Source organism: Perca flavescens, chromosome 19 (genome assembly GCF_004354835.1).
Source record: "Perca flavescens isolate YP-PL-M2 chromosome 19, PFLA_1.0, whole genome shotgun sequence".
Classification (NCBI taxonomy): domain Eukaryota; kingdom Metazoa; phylum Chordata; class Actinopteri; order Perciformes; family Percidae; genus Perca; species Perca flavescens.
This window is the reverse complement of record NC_041349.1, coordinates 29109525-29130823: the sequence shown is the minus strand read 5'-3', so window position 1 is coordinate 29130823 and position 21299 is coordinate 29109525. Positions and strand designations below refer to the sequence as shown.

The following is a 21299-nucleotide window of genomic DNA, read 5'->3' as shown; positions in this document are numbered from 1 at the left end:
GGGCATCAGTTTAGATGAGTAGTGACTTTCTTTGGTTACAAACAATAGGGTAAAAAGATAGTTGTCCTCCTATTTTGTTATGCTCCCTGGAATATGGTGAAAATGATGGCCACGCTAAAAGGTCCATCCTAAAATGTAAATAATTAAAACAAAAAAAGGAAGGTCTGTTTCATTTAGTTCCCTTTTGTAAAACGTTTTAAGGATTTGACTCATCATTTATCTTTCTTCGGAAAAGAGACCCAGTCATCCTCACACCTAGAAAATTGCATACCAGAAGAAGAAAGGGTTCAAAGTCAAGATAAAAGATGGTCAAGGCAACAGAGAGGTAAAATAGTTCTATACAAAACTGACATGTTTTTCCATCAAGATATTTCTGTCTGGCTCAGACTAATGGTCCTGTGTTACACCCTCTATATGGGCTTTAAAGGGAGATTTAGAGAGTGTAACAAGTGTGCTATGGATGCTTATATGATGTCATGGCCACAGGGGCAAGTAATCACTAGAGAAAACTTTAAAAATGTTTTAAAAAAAAAGTTTTTTTCATTTTTAGGCATGCTCTGGTGCCTCTAGAAGAGGTTAAATATGTTGGTGATAATGGACTGCATGTAGATGGAAGCCAAAGAATGTGAAGTAGAGTATGCCATTTCCTCCACCAAGTTCATTATTTTCTATTATGGCACAGATAGGTATTGTGCTTACACCATGGCCACTTAGATGTTCTACAACAATTGTAAACCACCTTGATAGTGCTGACCCAATTATCTCCTGTCTATTCAAATTGGGTCTGACTGCTTGGGTCTCTTTAGAAAAAAACAAACTTTGGGATGTTCTTTTTTAATTTTTTTGTAAATGTTGTGATATCTCATTGGATAAGTAAAATATTGAGCCTACTGGTGGCATTATGAAAAGTCAAGGAATATTCCAGAGTCATTGTCTAATGACAATCCATCCAGTAGTTGTCAAGATATTTAAGTCTGGAAAAAAGTGGTGGACCAACCTACAGTACCCTACCGTCATCCCTGTAGCCATGTAGTTAGCATGTTAATGGACATGTGCCTGAAATTAGTACTGTCCTTGGCCATGGTATAATCCACAATATTCTGTACAGTAAACTAGAGATTAGTTTGCTCTAACATGGCCAAAGCTGGTCTTGTGTAGTTACAGGGAACACTGTATTTCAAAAGGCGTTTGCCAGCTAATATTAGTGATGGTTAAAACAAATAAGTATATTACTGTTAATTCTAACACAGTTATTTTCATTCTACTCCTTCTCCCTGCTTCATCTGAAGCCAGTAGTAAACTGCACAGTAGTCTGTTAAACATTTTCAAGCATTCGCATTTTGTTTGGCATTATGCTAGCAATCTACAAAAGTAAGCCCAGATTTCACGTACAGCTTCAGAAGTTAATAATTTCTGTTAAAATCTTATTGCAGCATTTAAGTGAAAATATTAAATTAGTAACATGTATATACAGTAAAAGATTTGAAACAATAAAAAGACAAAAGCTAAGACATAAGCTTGACCATAACGAAGGATAAATTGTCAGCCATTTTGCGACTGACATTCATTTCGATGACAGGCTTTGTTTGTTGTTTCTGCAGAGATTTGTTGATGATGTCCCTAAGGTAATACTAGTTAGTAGATGCACCCATAACCTTAGAGCGATGGGATCTGTAAATTACCCATATTTGATTCTGAACTATTCCTTTTCATTCTAACGTAGACACAACCTGTCTGTGTAGTTTTAATAAAGTGCCTTCAGAGTTGTGCAGATTTAGTAACCCAACTCAGCTTGTGAATATATTTAGAAGGTTCATATTTACAGAAGAAATAGAGATGAAAGGGTTGAGATTCCCTAAGGGTACTTAGGCAACATTTTCTTCAAAGAATAGCATTTGCATGTTGACTGTTTTTAGGTTTTAGGTTACATCAATGCTACCGGTGTGAGAAAGCCTTCCCAATCTCATCACTCTTATTACACATTTTCATGTCATACGACATACAGAGGGTGGATATAATACGAAAAAACTATGCAATCATTATAATAAAATTTGAGATAAGCTAAGAAGCTGATTTATTAAACTCTATATGTCCCTTTTAAGGCTGTAGTTTGTAGTGTTGTAGTGCATTGGACTGCATTAGGGTTAGCCTATGGTTAGGGTTAACCCTAACCCTATCCCTAACACTGATGTTTTGGACCAAAAATGCACCAATGTTTGCAAAAATGTGCACCGTTGACGTTGATTGTAAATCATCTTGAAAATGCAGCCAATTATTCTCTGGCTATTCAAATGGGGTCCGACTGCTCTTGGAACCACTTTTCCAATTGGGTCTATTTAAAACAAATTAACTTTGGGTTTGCTTATGTTTTCCAAACATTTTGTCCCATGAAGACCTCTACTAAGGGGTGTTCATGTTATTTAGTCCCCACTCTCTATGCACATTGTGGGCATGAAATATTAAGAACCTCAAAACTACCGCCTTAAAAATGGTATTAATGACTGTAAAGTAGTATCAACACCGCTGACCCCAACTGAATATTAATCGTTAAGATAGCTGATTACATGATGTTTTCATGATTTTATGTCCACTCCCTGTATTTGTTTGTGTATTGTTAAATCTAACTTACTGCACTCTTAGAAGTTGTTGTTGTTTTGTAGAAACTACATTTTGTTTGCTTGGTTTCTATCTCCTCAGTACAGAGGGTTGTGTTTTTCTGTTTAGTGTAATTGAGTTGTCCATTCCTTGTTGTCTAGACCCTTGTCTTCATTCTGGCTCCTTCGTCTTCTACTCTTTTCCCATCCACCGTCTGTCACTAGACGACGTCTGACTCCACCACGCATTGCTCGGTGTACTCCTTCACCAGCTCCACGCTCAATGTGTTGCGGCAGAATTCGGCCATGGCCTTCCAGAGTGGTGGGTCCAGGAACATCTGGCACATCACGTGACCATTCAGGTTAGCAGTGTGGCGGTGCAGGTGGCACAAGAACTGCTGCCGAGCCAGGTCCAGGTCTTTACCGAACATGTCAATGTTCAGGTAATACCTGGTTAAATAAAAAGGTGTACCAGTAAGAAAACAATGTCTTATTTTGAAAATGATAACTTGTGCTTTTAAATGTTATGAGTATCTTATGCTGCATTATCTCTCTGGCACCCCTAATGATCAAAATGTTGCTGTCAGGCAGTAACCTTTTATCTCCATATTTTGTCATTTTCATTTTTTTTCATATATCACTGCTATTGGACACCCTTTATGCCGGTCTGTGGGTTTTACAAATACGTAAACAGTGGCGAGGCGATTTTATCTGACTTCATCGGAGGTTAAAAGCTTAATCAAATGTTTTCAAATTAGCGTTCTTTCATTTCCTGAAAAACGTTTTGGACATGTAAGGTTTTCACCCGTCAGCGACAAAAATATGCTTTGGTAAAAAGCAGTTCATGTTACTACATTATTGTACGCTTTCTTATGGACAGTAATTAACCAGCATTATGAATCATTTTTGGAATAAACAAAGAAAGGACAGTTACCAGTCATCTCCAATGGGCACCCTAAAAGGGAAGGTACAGAGGCTGGCCATAGCAGGGTTGGACACATCATCCACCATCCAGTCAATGTCCTTCTTCAGTAGAATGGCCATGTTACTGGGCAAAAGCTTGAATGGCTGCCAGTCTTGAATGATGGTGCCATTAGGAAGGAGCCCCTGCAGCAGGTCAGTGGTCAGATACAGCCGGTGGACAGCTGTGTGGTCAAGACGCACCGGAGGAGGGTTTGAAGAGGAGGTGGACAAAGTGGATTGGATGTCTCCATCCAGACCGAGCTCAGACAGACGAAACTTAAGGTCTTCAGCTCTGAAGCGCACCAGCAAAATAGCCTGTAGAGAACAAAGTCAACGTATGAGCTGGCAAAGAACTACAACAGAAAACACCCTGAGGCCAGGCTTATTGCCTGAAGCATGTTGGTCATTAACAACAGCCATTAACCATTTTGTTGCTGGTACCTGCTTGGTTATGAGGCGATACTTCTGGAAATCCTTGGGTCCAAGCTGATCGTCACGGGTCAAGCGCGTTACTTTGACCTCAGGGTACTTGGATTTGACCAGCTCGCAGCAAAAGCGCAGCAGAACTCCAGCCACGCCCTTGCCCCTTTCCTGAGGGGCGACACGTAGACCTTCCACCAGCATAGTCTCCCCATCGTCAATCACACACACTGACTCCAGAGCAATCTGACAAGTATCACAGAGGAAGAAGGAAGACAAAACGAAATTACAAACGATCAAATGATGATTGAAAAGATGCTTTTTAAGAACTGTATATCATTCCTGTAGCTGGGGCAGAGCAGCATGACCTGTTTCAGAGATTTGGGAAACAAGGACACATTAATTAGAGCATGGAGCGTGAGCCATTGTCTGCTGTTTATCCATATCTGAGTTGCGGTGGCAGCAGGCTAAGCAACGAGCCAGCAGAACCACATCATCTTCAAAAAGTACATGATGTGTTTCTGCTAGAGTGATAAGGCCGAGACCCTTAGTGCGCACTGGGACGTTCTAACATTCATCTTTAGTCACGAACTTTGGATGATGACCGAAAGAATGGGGCCATGGATTCAAGCAGCAACAATTATCTTTCTTATTAGGGGTGCTGGGAGAGGTCTTCAGGAAATAGAAGAAAGACATTAACAGCAGAAACAGCTCATCAGTCCTGTGAGTAAAATAGATTTTGCCGTTTCCATAGAGCTTTTCTAATGCCATACTTCAAAATGCACTTGAGGAATATGTGAATGGAAAAGTTTTGCTGTCATGACTGTAACAAATTACAATTTGATAATTCATTACAGGGTGGGAAATTAACTTTTTTGCCCAAATTATTTTTTATTATTAATACATATTTTATTAATATAATTTATTTATTATATATCTAATTTGAACATATCTGTCAGTGGCTTGTTAATCTTTACATTGCTAGTTAATTTCCTATCCTGGCCTGGGACACACATTCATACGGTTTGATAAAGGACTTATTGGACTTATTATTGATCTTACAATAACGAGAGTAGCTGGCCTCAATTTAGGTCATCCTGTACGTCTCATCTCCGGTTTTTCCTGCATCCACCGTGTGTGTGTGTTTGTGTGTGTGTGACAGTGTTGCCAAGTCCGCTTATTATAAGCGACTTTGGGCTTGTTTTTCTGTAAAGTCGCTTACAAATATTGCTAGTCATGGGTCGTCTTATTTTTTGGGCTTGTTTCTAAAGTGTAGTTGCTTATTTGGGCTTGTTCCCAACTCCATAATAAGTTGTCAAGCAGATATTTTCTATGTTATTTAAATGTAGGAGTTTGTCTTGCCTGTTCCCTCTGTCCCTCCCCTTTCCCCATACACACAGGAGACAGCAGAGTTGTTTCCCACCCACATCCTGCTTCTAATTGGTTCTGACCCAGATGGCAACGAGTACTAGCCAATCAGAGGCAGAGCAGAGATACGTGTTCAAGAAAACGTGAGTGATGAGAAAGATAATGGCGGTGTTATTCTTTATATATATGAGGCTGAAGTGTTGCGAGTCTTAAGAAAAATGTTTTAGCCCGAGCCTCATCCTAACCTGTTCAAATGGTTATGACTGGAATGGTTTTTAAACCAGTTTAGTTTATTTAAGTCTTTTCTAACTCCCTCATTTGTTTATCAGTGCAGGAGCCACTTTATTGCTGCACACTAAGATTATTATTATAGTTTCTGGGTTATAGTTATTTAAAAATGGGATCTTCTGCACTCCCTGCAATAATAAATAAAGAATTTGTGAATTCAAGATGATATTATCATCATATATAAATTTGGAGTTGCTTAAAAGCACCTTTGACAGACCTGGGCTGAGTAACGAAAAGGTAAAGTAACTTATCCAAAGAGACAAATCTCACATTGTTATTCTTAATCCAGCCTATTCTTACACCCATAACTTTAAAATGTTTTCATACTATTCATTGAACTTACCACTTTCCCCTGTTTGCGGGCCAATATGACTGTGCGGTTGGTCTCCTGCAGCCAGTTGGTGTACCTAGTGGGCAGGTAGTCAAGGCCTCCATAGATGTCCTGGCTCATAGCCATGATCTCATCGAAGTCCTCTTCAGTGGCTACCGAGAACTGAAGGCCTGCCTGGGACAGCGCCTCAGGCAGCTGGAGCATAGTCAGGCTGGTATCGATCTTCATCTTGAAATAACTGATGAGATACAAAGTGGAGGAGAGATTATTGTATTTATATCTTTTACAAAGATGTCTGCCTGGATAACAGCTGCTTGTGACTAATGATGTAATCACTCAGAAAACAAAAAACAACCATGTCCACTCCACACAAAAATATCATCTTAGTGTTCAAATATAACACATTCAATCATGCATCTGCCACTTAAAGTGATAACATGGAAAGAATAATCAAATTAGTGACCCTGTGCACAAAAGAAAAGACATCAATATCACAGGCATAGGCCCAATCACAACTGCATAATGCATAATCCTTTATGTGTTCATACTGTATGACTCACACAGTGTTTATGAAACATACTGTAATTAGCCCATGAAAGCAGATCAGTAGCATTGGTAAAGCATAGCAAATACATTTAGAAAATAGGCCTTATTTTATCAAATCTTCGTCAAGTCATGAAGCATTGCCAATTGTAATATGACCTTCTTAGGTTTTGGTTAAAGATTTGTATTTGTCATCATTTCCTTGGGACTGTAAAAGAAATAGAAGTGAAATAGATGAGACAAAAACACTCCAGGTGACAAAACATTACCATAAAGACAACTACTGACTACCACATTCTGAATCAACCCCAAAGAACTGACCAAAGGGAAGCCAAACACAGATGACTGCAGAATAAAGACATGTGTAGGGGAGCGTGGATGAATGGACCAGAGGGACAAAACAAATGCAAGATGTAGGGAAACAAAAATACAAATGAGACAGGCCAAAGAGACAAAAACAGCCAGAAGGATGGGCCAAAACAGATAAATGACAACAGACACAGGAAGTGGAAGACTGGCACCTATCTTGATCCCTATGTCGTTTCCAATAAATCCTGTAAATCCATACCCTCAACCCCCTAATCCGTACACTAATACCCTCTGATACCCACTCCACATTACAAACACTGGTATTTGTCCAGAACTTGGCTAAAGAATTCACAGTAGCAAATAAACAAGATAAAACGGAAAAAAACTGGGAACTGATTTGTTTCATTAAACAGTTATGCCCCAAAAGCTCACAATACCGTTACGTCATCCAGATTAGATACACGAGTGTACATAAAATACTACTTGTTTGTCATTGGAGTGGGTGCACAAAGTGTTCTGGCAAAGTGCTCTCGGCGCTAAGCAAATCAAACTAATATTGCTAATATTGCCGGGAAAACAAAGCAGCGAGGAAAACAAAAACAAGATGCTTGCTCTTATGAAGATTTTTGCATTTAATGAAGTTGAGATACAATGCATTTAACACATGATGCAGTAAACGGTCATCAACTCAAACACAAACACAAGCTTGTGCAAAAAGAAAACATTCAACATAGCATTTGAAGCCATACAAAAGAGAAGTGATTCAATATGATAAGATACAACAAAACATAATAACATACAATAACATATAGGTAGGGCTGGGTATGACATCTCAAGAGATTTTTTTCAAATATTGAGCAAATTTTGTTGACGTAAATTTCAAAAGCTGTCAAGTGCTGAAAGCTGCCCCAATTGAGCAAATGTTCTGAGTAAAACAAATTTGCGTTAATGTAATTGAGCATCTAATCCTAATCCTGTCCATCTGGGACACCACATTTTAACCCAACCCTAACATGGAACATCCCTTTCTTCTTTCAGTCTTTTCACCTGCCAATCATGCATTTCACTGGGAGGGAGTAACGCCTGGAAGATTCACATTATCCCACTTCAATTCTGACCCCCAGTGTGCAGGTGCCCCAAACAAACAGTAGGAGGTGCACTGCCATGGACATCTGTGAACACGAGCAAATTGCATTCATTGGAATTCAAGACCAAGCTGGAGCTACTGTTACCACAATTGGAACCACAGTTCTTTGGACTTGACCCCTGTACCACCCATACTCATACTCATACAATAATGAGCAGGAGACTGCAAATTGTACTGGAAGCCCAACACAGAGTAAAGTAAGATAGTTCAAAGACAGGTACTGGCTAGCCTAGAAACTAAACAAATTTGCAAGATCATGTTTAATTTGAACTGGCAGATACATCTGGCCCGTCACATTTAGACAGATTCCCAGACCAGGTCCTGGGCTGACAAATAACAACTGTTTATCTCACATGGGGCAGGTTTAAGGAAATCTATTTTCCCGTGCATTTGTGTGACTTATGTGAACACAAATCATTAAAATTGGTCCAGTATTGAGTGAGAACGCTGTAACCGTCATGTTCTGAAATTTCGCACGGTTAATTTACGGTCGACAGAGGTGCGGGAGAGAGGAGTGGCGGAAAGAGTTTGTTGTTTTGAAGTACAGAAAGGGTTGCTTTGTGTTGTCTAAAAGATTTTCAATTGCGCATTTCCTGAATTTTGCCAACAAAATGTCACCTACACTTAGCAAGGCTTTAAAAGACGTTACCTTTAGATACATGCAGGCTGAAGTTGAGGCTAGTTGTGCTAGCATACAGCTACAAACTTAAAACTTAAGACTCCGGTCCATCAAATCAGGTCTGCAGTGACCATTTTGATCGAGGATGAATACCGGCAGTTAAAAAGGAGAAGAAATCCTATACCAAAGCACCTTTTCCTAAATAAAAATGCTGTTCCAAGGGTGGAGAGCTGCAGACAGAACGGTGGTAAGCTAATGCTATTAGCTAAAGTTACTGTCTTGATCTAGCATCAATAAGTTACACACCAGCATGGCAGGATAACGTCAACTTCACCATCTTTCCATAATGTAGTCAGACATTTATAATAACAATGCGAGCCTGTCGTGGCAAAAACAGCACTTTTAGTGGACATTCAATGACGGTCGCTACATGGTACATTGACTGACCCTATCGCCCCATAGTATTTCATTGCAGCGCAGTTCACCGCTACTGGTTACAGCATTCTTGCTCAATAATGGATCAACATCAAAGATTGTTGTTCACTTACACACAAATGTATAGGAAAATAGGGTCCAGGTTAGAAGAAGAAGAAAAAAATTCCCCTTTAAGATGATGACAGAGGAGCATTATGCTTACCAAATGTAGTTATTACCAGGTGTAACTGGCATCCAGCTTAATGCACCAGGCTCACAAAACTAAAATCCAACCGTCAAACTAGGCGGTGCTGATTAAATATGAATCAAGATGGAATGTCTATAACTGAGGCTTGTAAGACTGCTAAATACAGGCTTCAACTGCTACTCGCCAGACTAAAGCAACACAACAGATACAGATGCCACTGGCACCAACTATCAGACAACTGAGCTATAACCTGCCTGTAAGGCCGAGCACACCAATCTGGAGCTTTCAATTCAATACAACACATCTATTGTTAGTGAGGGCTAGAATAGGACTGCATTTGAACTTCCCTGTAGTGGATTCTGGTTTTCAACTTTGCCCCAGGTGTGTCTGTTAAAACACGGACAGGGACAACTTCTTTTGATGCTTTATTAAGATCAAATAACAGTACAAACATGGGTGTGGGTAGCTTTGGTATGGTTGTGTGTGTGTGTGTGGCTAGTTCTCAAGGACGCACACCCGCGATCTCAACTGGCTAGCTATCCTCCGGACAGCGGCGGTCTTTTTTTTTTCTTTGTGGTGGCCGCTCGCGGTGTGAAGCGCTTGTCTGCGCTATTCTCTGACATGCACTCCAACAATCACTGCTGATAGACGGCCTTTTGTACATCTATTCTCGAATGCCTATTGCTCTAGAAGGTCAGTAATTCAGACCTCTGTATCTCAATACCAGAGCCATCGCACGCATACCACTCACCATAGAACACGTCCATGGCCAACCCCTCATCCAATTTTTCATGCTACTCCCAACCAGACACAGATACAGGACCCCAGGCACACACTGTGGAAACAAATTACGCCCTTGGAAACAATAAAGTCTTTCTTTCTCTATATATGTGCATCTATGAAGCATCAAGGAAAGTAAAGAACAACCCCTTATTTTCCTAAGGGACCATCAAGTGTGGCATATACCGAGGCAGATCGCTATCCCCGCTGCTTTACTGCATTAGCTTCAACTTTCCCAGTTGCTTATTTCGAGTAGCGATTATGAATACAGGTTCAAGAATGAGACTACTTTTAGCCTCCTCTTCTGCATCGACCACATCTGCCCAATTGTGGACGCATGGTTGCAAAGAGAGAGGATTACTGGGACTGAATGGGTTGCACTAACAGATGGCCACACAGACACACAGGGCAGCTTTATACTTAAGGATCTCAATGGGGCCCTGAAGCAAGGCAGGCATAGGGGAAGAGTAGGACTGTACTGAAGTGCCACATCAACAGAAAGAACTAGTTCCAAGCAATCAACATATAAGACATTCCAGTCTTATATGTGTAGTAAGGTGGCCAATGTGTGACAACTGCAAACACCAAGTCCTGAAAGCTTCTAACAAAGCAAGAAGGCAGGATTCCAACTGAAGTCCAACACCCAGAGACTGCGCAACCCAAGGAAAGTGAAGGGCCAGGGCCACGTGAATATCAAGGCCAGTTTCCTGAGAACTAACTGAGAACATCTATATGGTGCCTTCCAAAATGCAGCAGTTAGGGGCTCTGAAAGGGCAAGGGAAACGTTGAGTTTAGAGTGTCCAATTGGCATGTAGATGACGATAAAGGAGAAGGTTGGACTCAAGAATAGTACCACATCACTAAATATGAAAGCACAAGTGCAGGCACTTCACACCAGCTCACCAGAAACAGAGTCCAGCAGTCAGGTAGGGTCAAAGGTGCAGCATGCAGTGGCATGGCCAAGTTGAAAAAATCATCACGTAGAGAAAGAATCACGTTGAGTACGTTCGAGCAATGTAGCACTGAAATGCCAAGAGGGGAACTTAGTGACGGGTCACGAGAGAGGATATGTTACAAGCCTTGAGTCAAAGCCTACTCATGTAATGATAGCAATTTTGTCCAAAAAAGTGACCAAATGAAAGATGAAAGGTTTTGAAAATTAAATTTATTTCAAGATCTAGCAACTTAACATTTTTAAAACACAGGCTTTAGCTCCAATTTGTGAATACATGAAGACACGTCTACAGGTCATGCTGGTAAGATGAAAAAACAATATTGATAACAATACTAGCCGTGGCTGATAAAATGCTCCAGGAACGCCATTACAGTGCTGCTGCGATGCTGAAAACACTCCAAAACAGAACAGGCAGTTCCACAGCATCAGCAGTAAGCAAGTCTAACACAACAGACACGTTTCACTTGGTATTCCTGGATAAACCCGGTGTTTATGGAAAACAGGCTCCTCTACAAGGAATGTTGCTGTAGCCGTGTCCAAAACCCTGGCCAACATAGTGAATCATCTCTGTATAACGAATGGATGATCATTCTTTACAACACAAGCTCGGGGGCCATTTTTCTTTGTTCTTACTTTGTTACTGGGACTGTACTTGGTTATCTTAAGGCCCCTTTCCATTACCTGTTTGCTTTTGTTGTGTGTGTTAAAGCACTGTCTTTTAATGCCATTAAGAGAGGGGATTGGAGCGGGAGTTGTTGGATTGTAGAGACTAAAACAGAAATGCTAGACATGTTCCAATAATCTATCAATGGGCCATGTGAGCTGTAAGGGCATTTGTAGTGAAAACACTGTCTGGTCACAGCAGACACACACGTACACACTGTGGACACTGGTATTTTTCCATCATGCTTTGATGCTTTGACATGAGGTGTCAGGCCTGGCTGGGTAGTCTGGTCCTGCCAATGAGAGCAATGCTGTTTTTGTTTTTGTGTTTCTCTCCCGCTCTCTCTCTCTTTCACACACTCATTGATTCACTCTTCTCCTATTCACTCTCTCATGCTCTTACTTCCTCCCTCTCTTTCGGCTGGCAGTGTACTCCAAACAAAATGGAATTTGGCACATTTGCAAAAGACTGTTGAACTGCCATCAAATACGCCACTGCGGGCAATTGCCAGTATGCTCGCTGCAGATTGGGATCCGATTATTTAATGATGCCCATGCCAGATGGGGGAGCTTTGGAACGGTGGTGTGAAAAGACACAATGGAAACGAGAAATCGGTTATCCAAAGGAAGCGCACAAAGAAGCGCATTCCGTCACATGAGTTAGTTGGTGAATTGACCAACATACCCATACACTTGGCACAAAATAGTACCAACAATGACCACAAAGAATAGCTCAGAATCTACCAATAGTTATTAGGACTGGGTATCGCCACTGATTTCCTGAATCGATTCGATTCCGATTCACAATGTCCCGATTCCATTTTCAATTAATTCATTATCAATTGAATTAGGGATATTTCAGTTACTATATCAATTTTGCTTTGATATGAAATAGATTCTCTGAGAACCAATGCTAGAAATCATGCAAAGAACCCAGAATCATTTCCTCGCCACTGTTGCACTGCTTGCTCTTGAGGGAATTACTGTAATTATTGAAATTGTTGGGGCTTTGTAAATTACAGAGTGTGGTCTAGACCACCTCTATCTGTAAAGTGTCTCGAGATAACTCTTGTTATGATTTGATACTATAAATAAAATTGAATTGAATTGAATTGAAAATGGCCATGGCAGTTTTTCCCGTACTAACATTTCACCCAACTTTGGAGCGTTATTTAGCATGACATGGGTTCCTTAGATTGTCTAGTTGCATATGCTACCACTATCTTCAGTCTAGCTTTAAGATGGAGCCCCTCAAAAAATCAATCTCAGGATTTTATGAATCCATCGGATCATTCAAATGAAGAATGATTAGCATTGTAAAATGGATTTTTTTTAAGCCCAGCCCTTATAGTTTTTCTTCAATCTATAATTGAGTTTCAGCAATGCCAAAAAAGCTCAAATCTCAAGAAGTAGCATTATAGGAATTATATAGGCCTACTGTAAGTCAAAAGAGATTGTTCATCTGATGGTTTATCATAAAGAGCCAAACTTAGCACGCAAAGAGAGGCCGATTACACACTGGAGATCAAAGTCAAATGTGACACGCATTCCTCACGATCAGGCCATTTTTAGTCTCTGTTAACACACCAGATTTGATTTATTTGGAGTACGCTGCCAGCTCTCCTCTTTGTCTTCCCCCACTTTCAAACAGAAAAGATACTGAAAAGAACAGAGGTATCTTGCACCTGAATAATACAAAACTCAAAGGAACACACCATGTCTTCAGTAGATTATCCTGTTGGTGTGATGAGAACATGGACACCAAAATCATTCATGTCTCCTGGGTAGATCCTTGGCTCCAGTGCTTCATGCCAGTAGGCTCCTTGCCGACGCAAACACATACGCAAACCACTCTGTTGCGCGATAGCAGGCTCCATGTCATTTTTCCCACGCAGCCCCGCCTATACATGAAACAAACCATTGACACACAGGCACCAGAAAATGATTAGTTGGTGAATCTGTCAATCATCACTCTGTGCTTGTTGCCATGAAAATAAGACAGCTGTGCGATATACTTCGATATTGTCAACTACACTGGTTGGTTCTGTGTAGGATTAGTTATGTTTTAAGAAAATGCCAATCTACCTGTTTCTATACAGCCAACACAATCTCAGTCCCAGCGCGTCAAAAACCGACGCTTGGTCAGATGCCTTCGGCGTTAAGTTACCGACACAAAAATACTCCTTTATCCTCTCAGTCAGACGCAGGGGGCTTTCAACTAATTCCAATGTTATCCCATCCACGGCGATATTTGGCGCTCTGGGTACCCCTTTGGCGTCATTTTACAACGCGCTTTGTCTGGACCTCCTGGCGCTACTTTCGATGCTCTGGGTCGGGAGTGACAAGAACGGGACACAAAATCCAGTCTCCTGGGTGAAAGTTCTGCGATGTTTGACCCATCCACCACCCCAACCTGCCTCCTTACGAGGACTTTGGGTCTTTCATACTACTGCTATGCCTGTTGCATCCCATACAGACGCTAAAGGGGTGATTTTTGCGTCGGTATCTGACGCTGGAAGCCACTGACCAAACGAGTTGGGAGTGAGAACGGGTTGATTCATCATGTATAGTATTTTGTTTTAATAACATATAATCACAACCACTACTGAAATGTCTTGACATTTGATCTTTTATAATGTATTCTACTCTGGTTATAAACTGAGGTAATAGCATGGTGCCGGTTGCGGGCACACAGCGTGCCCACAGCTAATTGTTACAGTATTAAAAGGTCCCATGCAATGAACATTTAACTTTATGAGGTTTTTTAACATTAATATGCGTTCCCCCAGCCTGCCTATGGTCCTCCAATGGCTAGAAATGGCGATAGGTGTAAACCGAGCCCTGGGTATCCTGCTCTGCCTTTGAGAAAAGGAAAGCTCAGATTGACCGATCTGGAATCTTCTCCTTATGTCATCATAAGGGGAAAGGTTACCTCCCTTTCTCTTCTTCTGCCCAGAAAATTTGGCCCGCCCATGAGGAAATAGAGCTACAACCGTCGCCGCAAGCTGGTCAAGGCCATACCATAAAAGAGACTTGAGATACAGTATTAGGGGACCACTAAGGCCTATATAAAAGAGACTTTAGATACAGTATTAGGGGACCACTAAGGTCTATATAAAAGAGACTTCAGATACAGTATTAGGGGACCACTAAGGTCTATATAAAAGAGACTTCAGATACAGTATTAGGGGACCACTAAGGCCTATATAAAAGAGACTTTAGATACAGTATTAGGGGACCACTAAGGTCTATATAAAAGAGACTTCAGATACAGTATTAGGGGACCACTAAGGCCTATATAAAAGAGACTTTAGATACAGTATTAGGGGACCACTAAGGTCTATATAAAAGAGACTTCAGATACAGTATTAGGGGACCACTAAGGCCTATATAAAAGAGACTTCAGATACAGTATTAGGGGACAACTAAGGCCTATATAAAAGAGACTTGAGATACAGTATTAGGGGACCACTAAGGTCTATATAAAAGAGACTTTAGATACAGTATTAGGGGACCACTAAGGTCTATATAAAAGAGACTTCAGATACAGTATTAGGGGACCACTAAGGTCTATATAAAAGAGACTTCAGATACAGTATACAGTAAGGTCTATATAAAAGGGATACAGTATTAGGGGACCACTAAGGTCTATATAAAAGAGTCTCCAGATACAGTATTAGGGGACCACTAAGGCCTATATAAAAGAGACTTCAGATACAGTATTAGGGGACCACTAAGGCTTATCTAAAAGAGACTCCAGATACAGTATTAGGGGACCACTAAGGTCTATAAAAGAGACTTCAGATACAGTATTAGGGGACCACTAAGGTCTATATAAAAGAGACTTCAGATACAGTATTAGGGGACCACTAAGGTCTATATAAAAGAGACTTCAGATACAGTATTAGGGGACCACTAAGGTCTATATAAAAGAGACTCCAGATACAGTATTAGGGGACCACTAAGGTCTATATAAAAGAGACTTCAGATACAGTATTAGGGGACCACTAAGGTCTATATAAAAGAGACTTCAGATACAGTATTAGGGGACCACTAAGGGCTATATAAAAGAGACTTCAGATACAGTATTAGGGGACCACTAAGGTCTATATAAAAGAGACTTGAGATACAGTATTAGGGGACCACTAAGGTCTATATAAAAGAGACTTCAGATACAGTATTAGGGGACCACTAAGGTCTATATAAAAGAGACTTCAGATACAGTATTAGGGGACCACTAAGGTCTATATAAAAGAGACTTCAGATACAGTATTAGGGGACCACTAAGGTCTATATAAAAGAGACTTCAGATACAGTATTAGGGGACCACTAAGGTCTATATAAAAGAGACTTGAGATACAGTATTAGGGGACCACTAAGGTCTATATAAAAGAGACTTCAGATACAGTATTAGGGGACCACTAAGGTCTATATAAAAGAGACTTCAGATACAGTATTAGGGGACCACTAAGGGCTATATAAAAGAGACTTCAGATACAGTATTAGGGGACCACTAAGGGCTATATAAAAGAGACTTCAGATACAGTATTAGGGGACCACTAAGGTCTATATAAAAGAGACTTCAGATACAGTATTAGGGGACCACTAAGGGCTATATAAAAAGAGACTTCAGATACAGTATTAGGGGACCACTAAGGTCTATATAAAAGAGACTTTAGATACAGTATTAGGGGACCACTAAGGCCTATATAAAAGACTTCAGATACAGTATTAGGGGACCACTAAGGCCTATATAAAAGAGACTTTAGATACAGTATTAGGGGACCACTAAGGCCTATATAAAAAGAGACTTTAGATACAGTATTAGGGGACCACTAAGGTGTATATAAAAGAGACTTTAGATACAGTATTAGGGGACCACTAAGGTCTATATAAAAGAGACTTTAGATACAGTATTAGGGGACCACTAAGGTCTATATAAAAGAGACTTCAGATACAGTATTAGGGGACCACTAAGGTCTATATAAAAGAGAGACTTCAGATACAGTATTAGGGGACCACTAAGGTCTATATAAAAGAGACTTCAGATACAGTATTAGGGGACCACTAAGGTCTATATAAAAGAGACTTCAGATACAGTATTAGGGGACCACTAAGGTCTATATAAAAGAGACTCCAGATACAGTATTAGGGGACCACTAAGGTCTATATAAAAGAGACTTCAGATACAGTATTAGGGGACCACTAAGGTCTATATAAAAGAGACTTCAGATACAGTATTAGGGGACCACTAAGGTCTATATAAAAGAGACTTCAGATACAGTATTAGGGGACCACTAAGGTCTATATAAAAAGAGACTTGAGATACAGTATTAGGGGACCACTAAGGTCTATATAAAAGAGACTTCAGATACAGTATTAGGGGACCACTAAGGTCTATATAAAAGAGACTTCAGATACAGTATTAGGGGACCACTAAGGGCTATATAAAAGAGACTTCAGATACAGTATTAGGGGACCACTAAGGGCTATATAAAAAAGAGACTTCAGATACAGTATTAGGGGACCACTAAGGTCTATATAAAAGAGACTTCAGATACAGTATTAGGGGACCACTAAGGTCTATATAAAAGAGACTTCAGATACAGTATTAGGGGACCACTAAGGTCTATATAAAAGAGACTTCAGATACAGTATTAGGGGACCACTAAGGTCTATATAAAAGAGACTTCAGATACAGTATTAGGGGACCACTAAGGTCTATATAAAAGAAGGGGACCACTAAGGTCTATATAAAAGAGACTTGAGATACAGTATTAGGGACCACTAAGGTCTATATAAAAGAGACTTCAGATACAGTATTAGGGGACCACTAAGGGCTATATAAAAGAGACTTCAGATACAGTATTAGGGGACCACTAAGGGCTATATAAAAGAGACTTCAGATACAGTATTAGGGGACCACTAAGGTCTATATAAAAGAGACTTCAGATACAGTATTAGGGGACCACTAAGGTCTATATAAAAGAGACTTCAGATACAGTATTAGGGGACCACTAAGGGCTATATAAAAGAGACTTCAGATACAGTATTAGGGGGACCACTAAGGGCTATATAAAAAGAGACTTCAGATACAGTATTAGGGGACCACTAAGGTCTATATAAAAGAGACTTCAGATACAGTATTAGGGGACCACTAAGGCCTATATAAAAGAGACTATATAAAAGAGACTTCAGATACAGTATTAGGGGACCACTAAGGGCTATATAAAAGAGACTTCAGATACAGTATTAGGGGACCACTAAGGGCTATATAAAAGAGACTTCAGATACAGTATTAGGGGACCACTAAGGTCTATATAAAAGAGACTTCAGATACAGTATTAGGGGACCACTAAGGCCTATATAAAAGAGACTTCAGATACAGTATTAGGGGACCACTAAGGCCTATATAAAAGAGACTTCAGATACAGTATTAGGGGACCACTAAGGTCTATATAAAAGAGACTTCAGATACAGTATTAGGGGACCACTAAGGTCTATATAAAAGAGACTTCAGATACAGTATTAGGGGACCACTAAGGTCTATATAAAAGAGACTTCAGATACAGTATTAGGGGACCACTAAGGCCTATATAAAAGCATCCAAAATACAGCATGTCATAGGACCTTTAAACCTAAAAAGCATTGTTGCAGCAAAAACACACTAGGAGTAAGACACAAAACGTCATCTGTTGAAGCAGTGGTAAATGTAACTAAGTACATTTTCTCAAGTACTTAAGTACAATTTTGAGTTACCTATTCTTTACTGTGGGATTTCCATTCCACTTTCTACTTCTATTCCACTATATTTCAGAGGGAAAATTTGAACGTTAAAATAGGGCCCTAGGACTTTTACATGTAACAGAGAATTAATACACGGTAATATTACTACTTTTACTTAAGCAAAAGATCTGAGTACTTCTTCCATCACTGAGTAGTAGCACGTGTCAATCTGTAAAACACAATATTTTGTGGTTTTGAAGTATTTTATGTATATTTAATAATATAATCTGCATGATTCCTACTCTGTTTTTTTTTAAATTAAAATAACTGACACTATAAAAAGACTGACACAGTCACTACAACAAGGGACTGATGGTTCCTAACATCTATGTCCATTAAGGCATGCTGCTGTTATGTTAACATGTGACTGAAAAAAACCAAAAAAATATGTGGCTCAAGATCTGCTTTCTAAAATGACCTTGTGGAATGATGTTTAGTGAAATATTAATCCATTATATCAATATGGATGACTCCATAGCCGGACATTATAAAGGCAGAGGTCATGGTTAATGGCAACTTTTAGATTTATTAGTATTGAAAGAGTCTCTCCCTGTCCCAGAGGTAACCCCCATTGTAAATATTTTTTTACAAAAGGGAAGCTTATTTAATTTTAATAAAATAGCATGAGACTCTACGGTTTAAATCAAATGCTTAATTAGATGTTATTAAATGTTTTATCAAAATTTCTGACTCACAACGGTGCCCGCATTGAAATTGACAGTCCTATGATTTGTCATATACAATAAGGGGATTATATCGGTATTACAAGATGTAGATTAGTTTTAGGTCCCCAATCAGTGATAAGTCTAAAATTGTATGTAATTATTTAGCTGTACACGACAACACCCATGCATACACGTGTCTTTCACAGCATTATACGCTTGTAAATGTCTGAACTAGGGATCACAAATAGTTTTTGAATAATAATTTAGCTTTTTCCCCCCTTCATTTTCCCTTCTGGGGTTACATCCGAACTTTTGCGAGCATTTTTAAGAAACCCAGTGTTGATGCAACAATATGCAGTCAATATAAATCCATTTATATCCCGTTGGATATGACCATAGTGTACCATCTAAAAACCAATACCTTCCATAGTGAGAGAGGCATGCCAACCAATACTCATTCTGCAGCAGGCTTTTTAATAGGTCATAGTGGTGCTGAAATGAAGTCTAACTATACACTGATCTTATTAGTACTGTGTTTACATCAAGGTTATTAAATTTAGTTTTTACAAATTTTTAGTTTTAGTTGTAGTTTTTGGTTTGTTTTAGTTAGGGTATAATGTCTCAGAAATACATAGCTACATATACATAAAAAGTCATGGTTGGAGAATGGCCTTAACATCTCCTGGAATGAAACTCATGCTGCCTCCTTTTGAGATATTTTAGCAATTATTTTTAACAAACTAAAATTGAAATTCATTTACATTCATTTTTATCTTGTTTTAATTAGTTTAACCTGGCAATATCATTTTTGTTAAGTTCAGTTAAGTTCAATTTTTAGGCTTGATTCATACATAAAATTAATAATCTTTCACCTTTATTCCTACCCTCAAATTTGTCTTACCACTGACTTAGAAATATGCTTACATTTAAAGGATCAGTGTGTAGGATTTATGATATCTTTCCTCAGAAATGGAATATAATTATTATTACTTGTACTATGAACTATGAGGCAAGCTATTGTATCCTTGTATCATCTCTGGCGTACACCATTTCAGACGCCCCGGACTTCTCCAAGCTGGGGACCTATGGGTCCGACAGAGGAAGTGGGCCCGAGTCTGGAGCTCTGCAGCTAGACCCTTCTCCCAAATCCTACACACAGGTACTTTAAAGTCAACATATGCAGGATCTTTTTACTTTGGCGCCAATTGGTAGTACACTCTAGCTGCTACCCACTAGCCCCTGCATCAAGCCTGCCAACTCCACCACCACCTTCCATCCCATCCCCCCACACACACACACACACACACACACACACACAAACATAAAAAAAAATCTACATGTAGTAACTTTTAAGAGAGCTCAAATAGTTGCTGGAGTTGGTTAGTAGTCCTTTCTTGGATTAGACAAAAATGACACTATCCGACATGCGTGGGTCAAAATGGACGGCAACCAATTCCACATTGGACGCCTCACGAGAAGCTGACAGGAAGACGACCATGTCCAAATATTTTATCTTCTCTCTTCTAGTTTGACAATGTTTACGATGTAAACGATGTCGCCATGGTAGTTGACATTTTGGATCTCAGAAGTCCGTCTTTGGTTCTTGCATTATCATCTCGGGCACATTATGCAGGCAGAGAAAGACTGCAAGGTTTGGGGCGACCCATGTTAAGTGGGGAGGCAATTCAAAACATAACAATATAATGGAATATAATGCAGTAAGGGGGCTTTTACAGCAGGGACCTGGGCCAGTATCCGAGTACACATGACTCCAACGTCCAGTTTGTTTGATTAGTGTGAACACTGCGTACCGTATCCAGGCACGTTTGTTCAATCGGTGCGGTCTTGAGTACAGTTTGTGTGGTTCGCATCAGGTGTGAGAACCAACTGTACCAAAACACAGACGTGGACTACTTTTTAACGTGGCTACGAGGAGTTTTTAACCGGTTATGAAACTGTCTCAATTTGATACTATGTCAGACCCAGATCTGGCTTCACTGCCATTTTCGACCTGCAGTCGGGGCTTTGACGGGTGGCTGAGAGCTCCGTGCCCGACAGCAGCAGCTCCTCCTCTGGCCAGGAGCAGAGGATCACCGCGCAGGGATTCCGGTCCCAAGGGCAGCAGGGTCACCGGGAGTGTCCGGTACAGACTCTGGACGGTAAAACTCCAAAAAGATCCCATTATCGCTAGCTTCACAGCAGAGCGTTCAGGTCCAGTCAAAAGAAGGCAGTTTAGCTGGTTTAGC

At 40.0% G+C, this 21299-nt stretch overlaps 1 protein-coding gene across 1 annotated transcript in view; it reads right to left on the bottom strand.

Annotated features, from left to right (window-relative positions):
• Positions 1-1949: 1949 nt before the first annotated feature.
• nat16 (N-acetyltransferase 16) overlaps positions 1950-21299 on the bottom strand; it is a 43386-nt gene continuing 24036 nt past the window's right edge. Inside the window, exons 2-5 of the mRNA XM_028564418.1 lie at positions 5977-6202; positions 3999-4223; positions 3529-3872; positions 1950-3044 (exon numbers count right to left, since the gene is read on the bottom strand). Coding sequence (XP_028420219.1) covers positions 2816-3044; positions 3529-3872; positions 3999-4223; positions 5977-6192 — 1014 coding nt within the window. The 5' untranslated portion in view covers positions 6193-6202 and the 3' untranslated portion in view covers positions 1950-2815. The remainder of the gene's footprint in view (positions 3045-3528; positions 3873-3998; positions 4224-5976; positions 6203-21299) is intronic.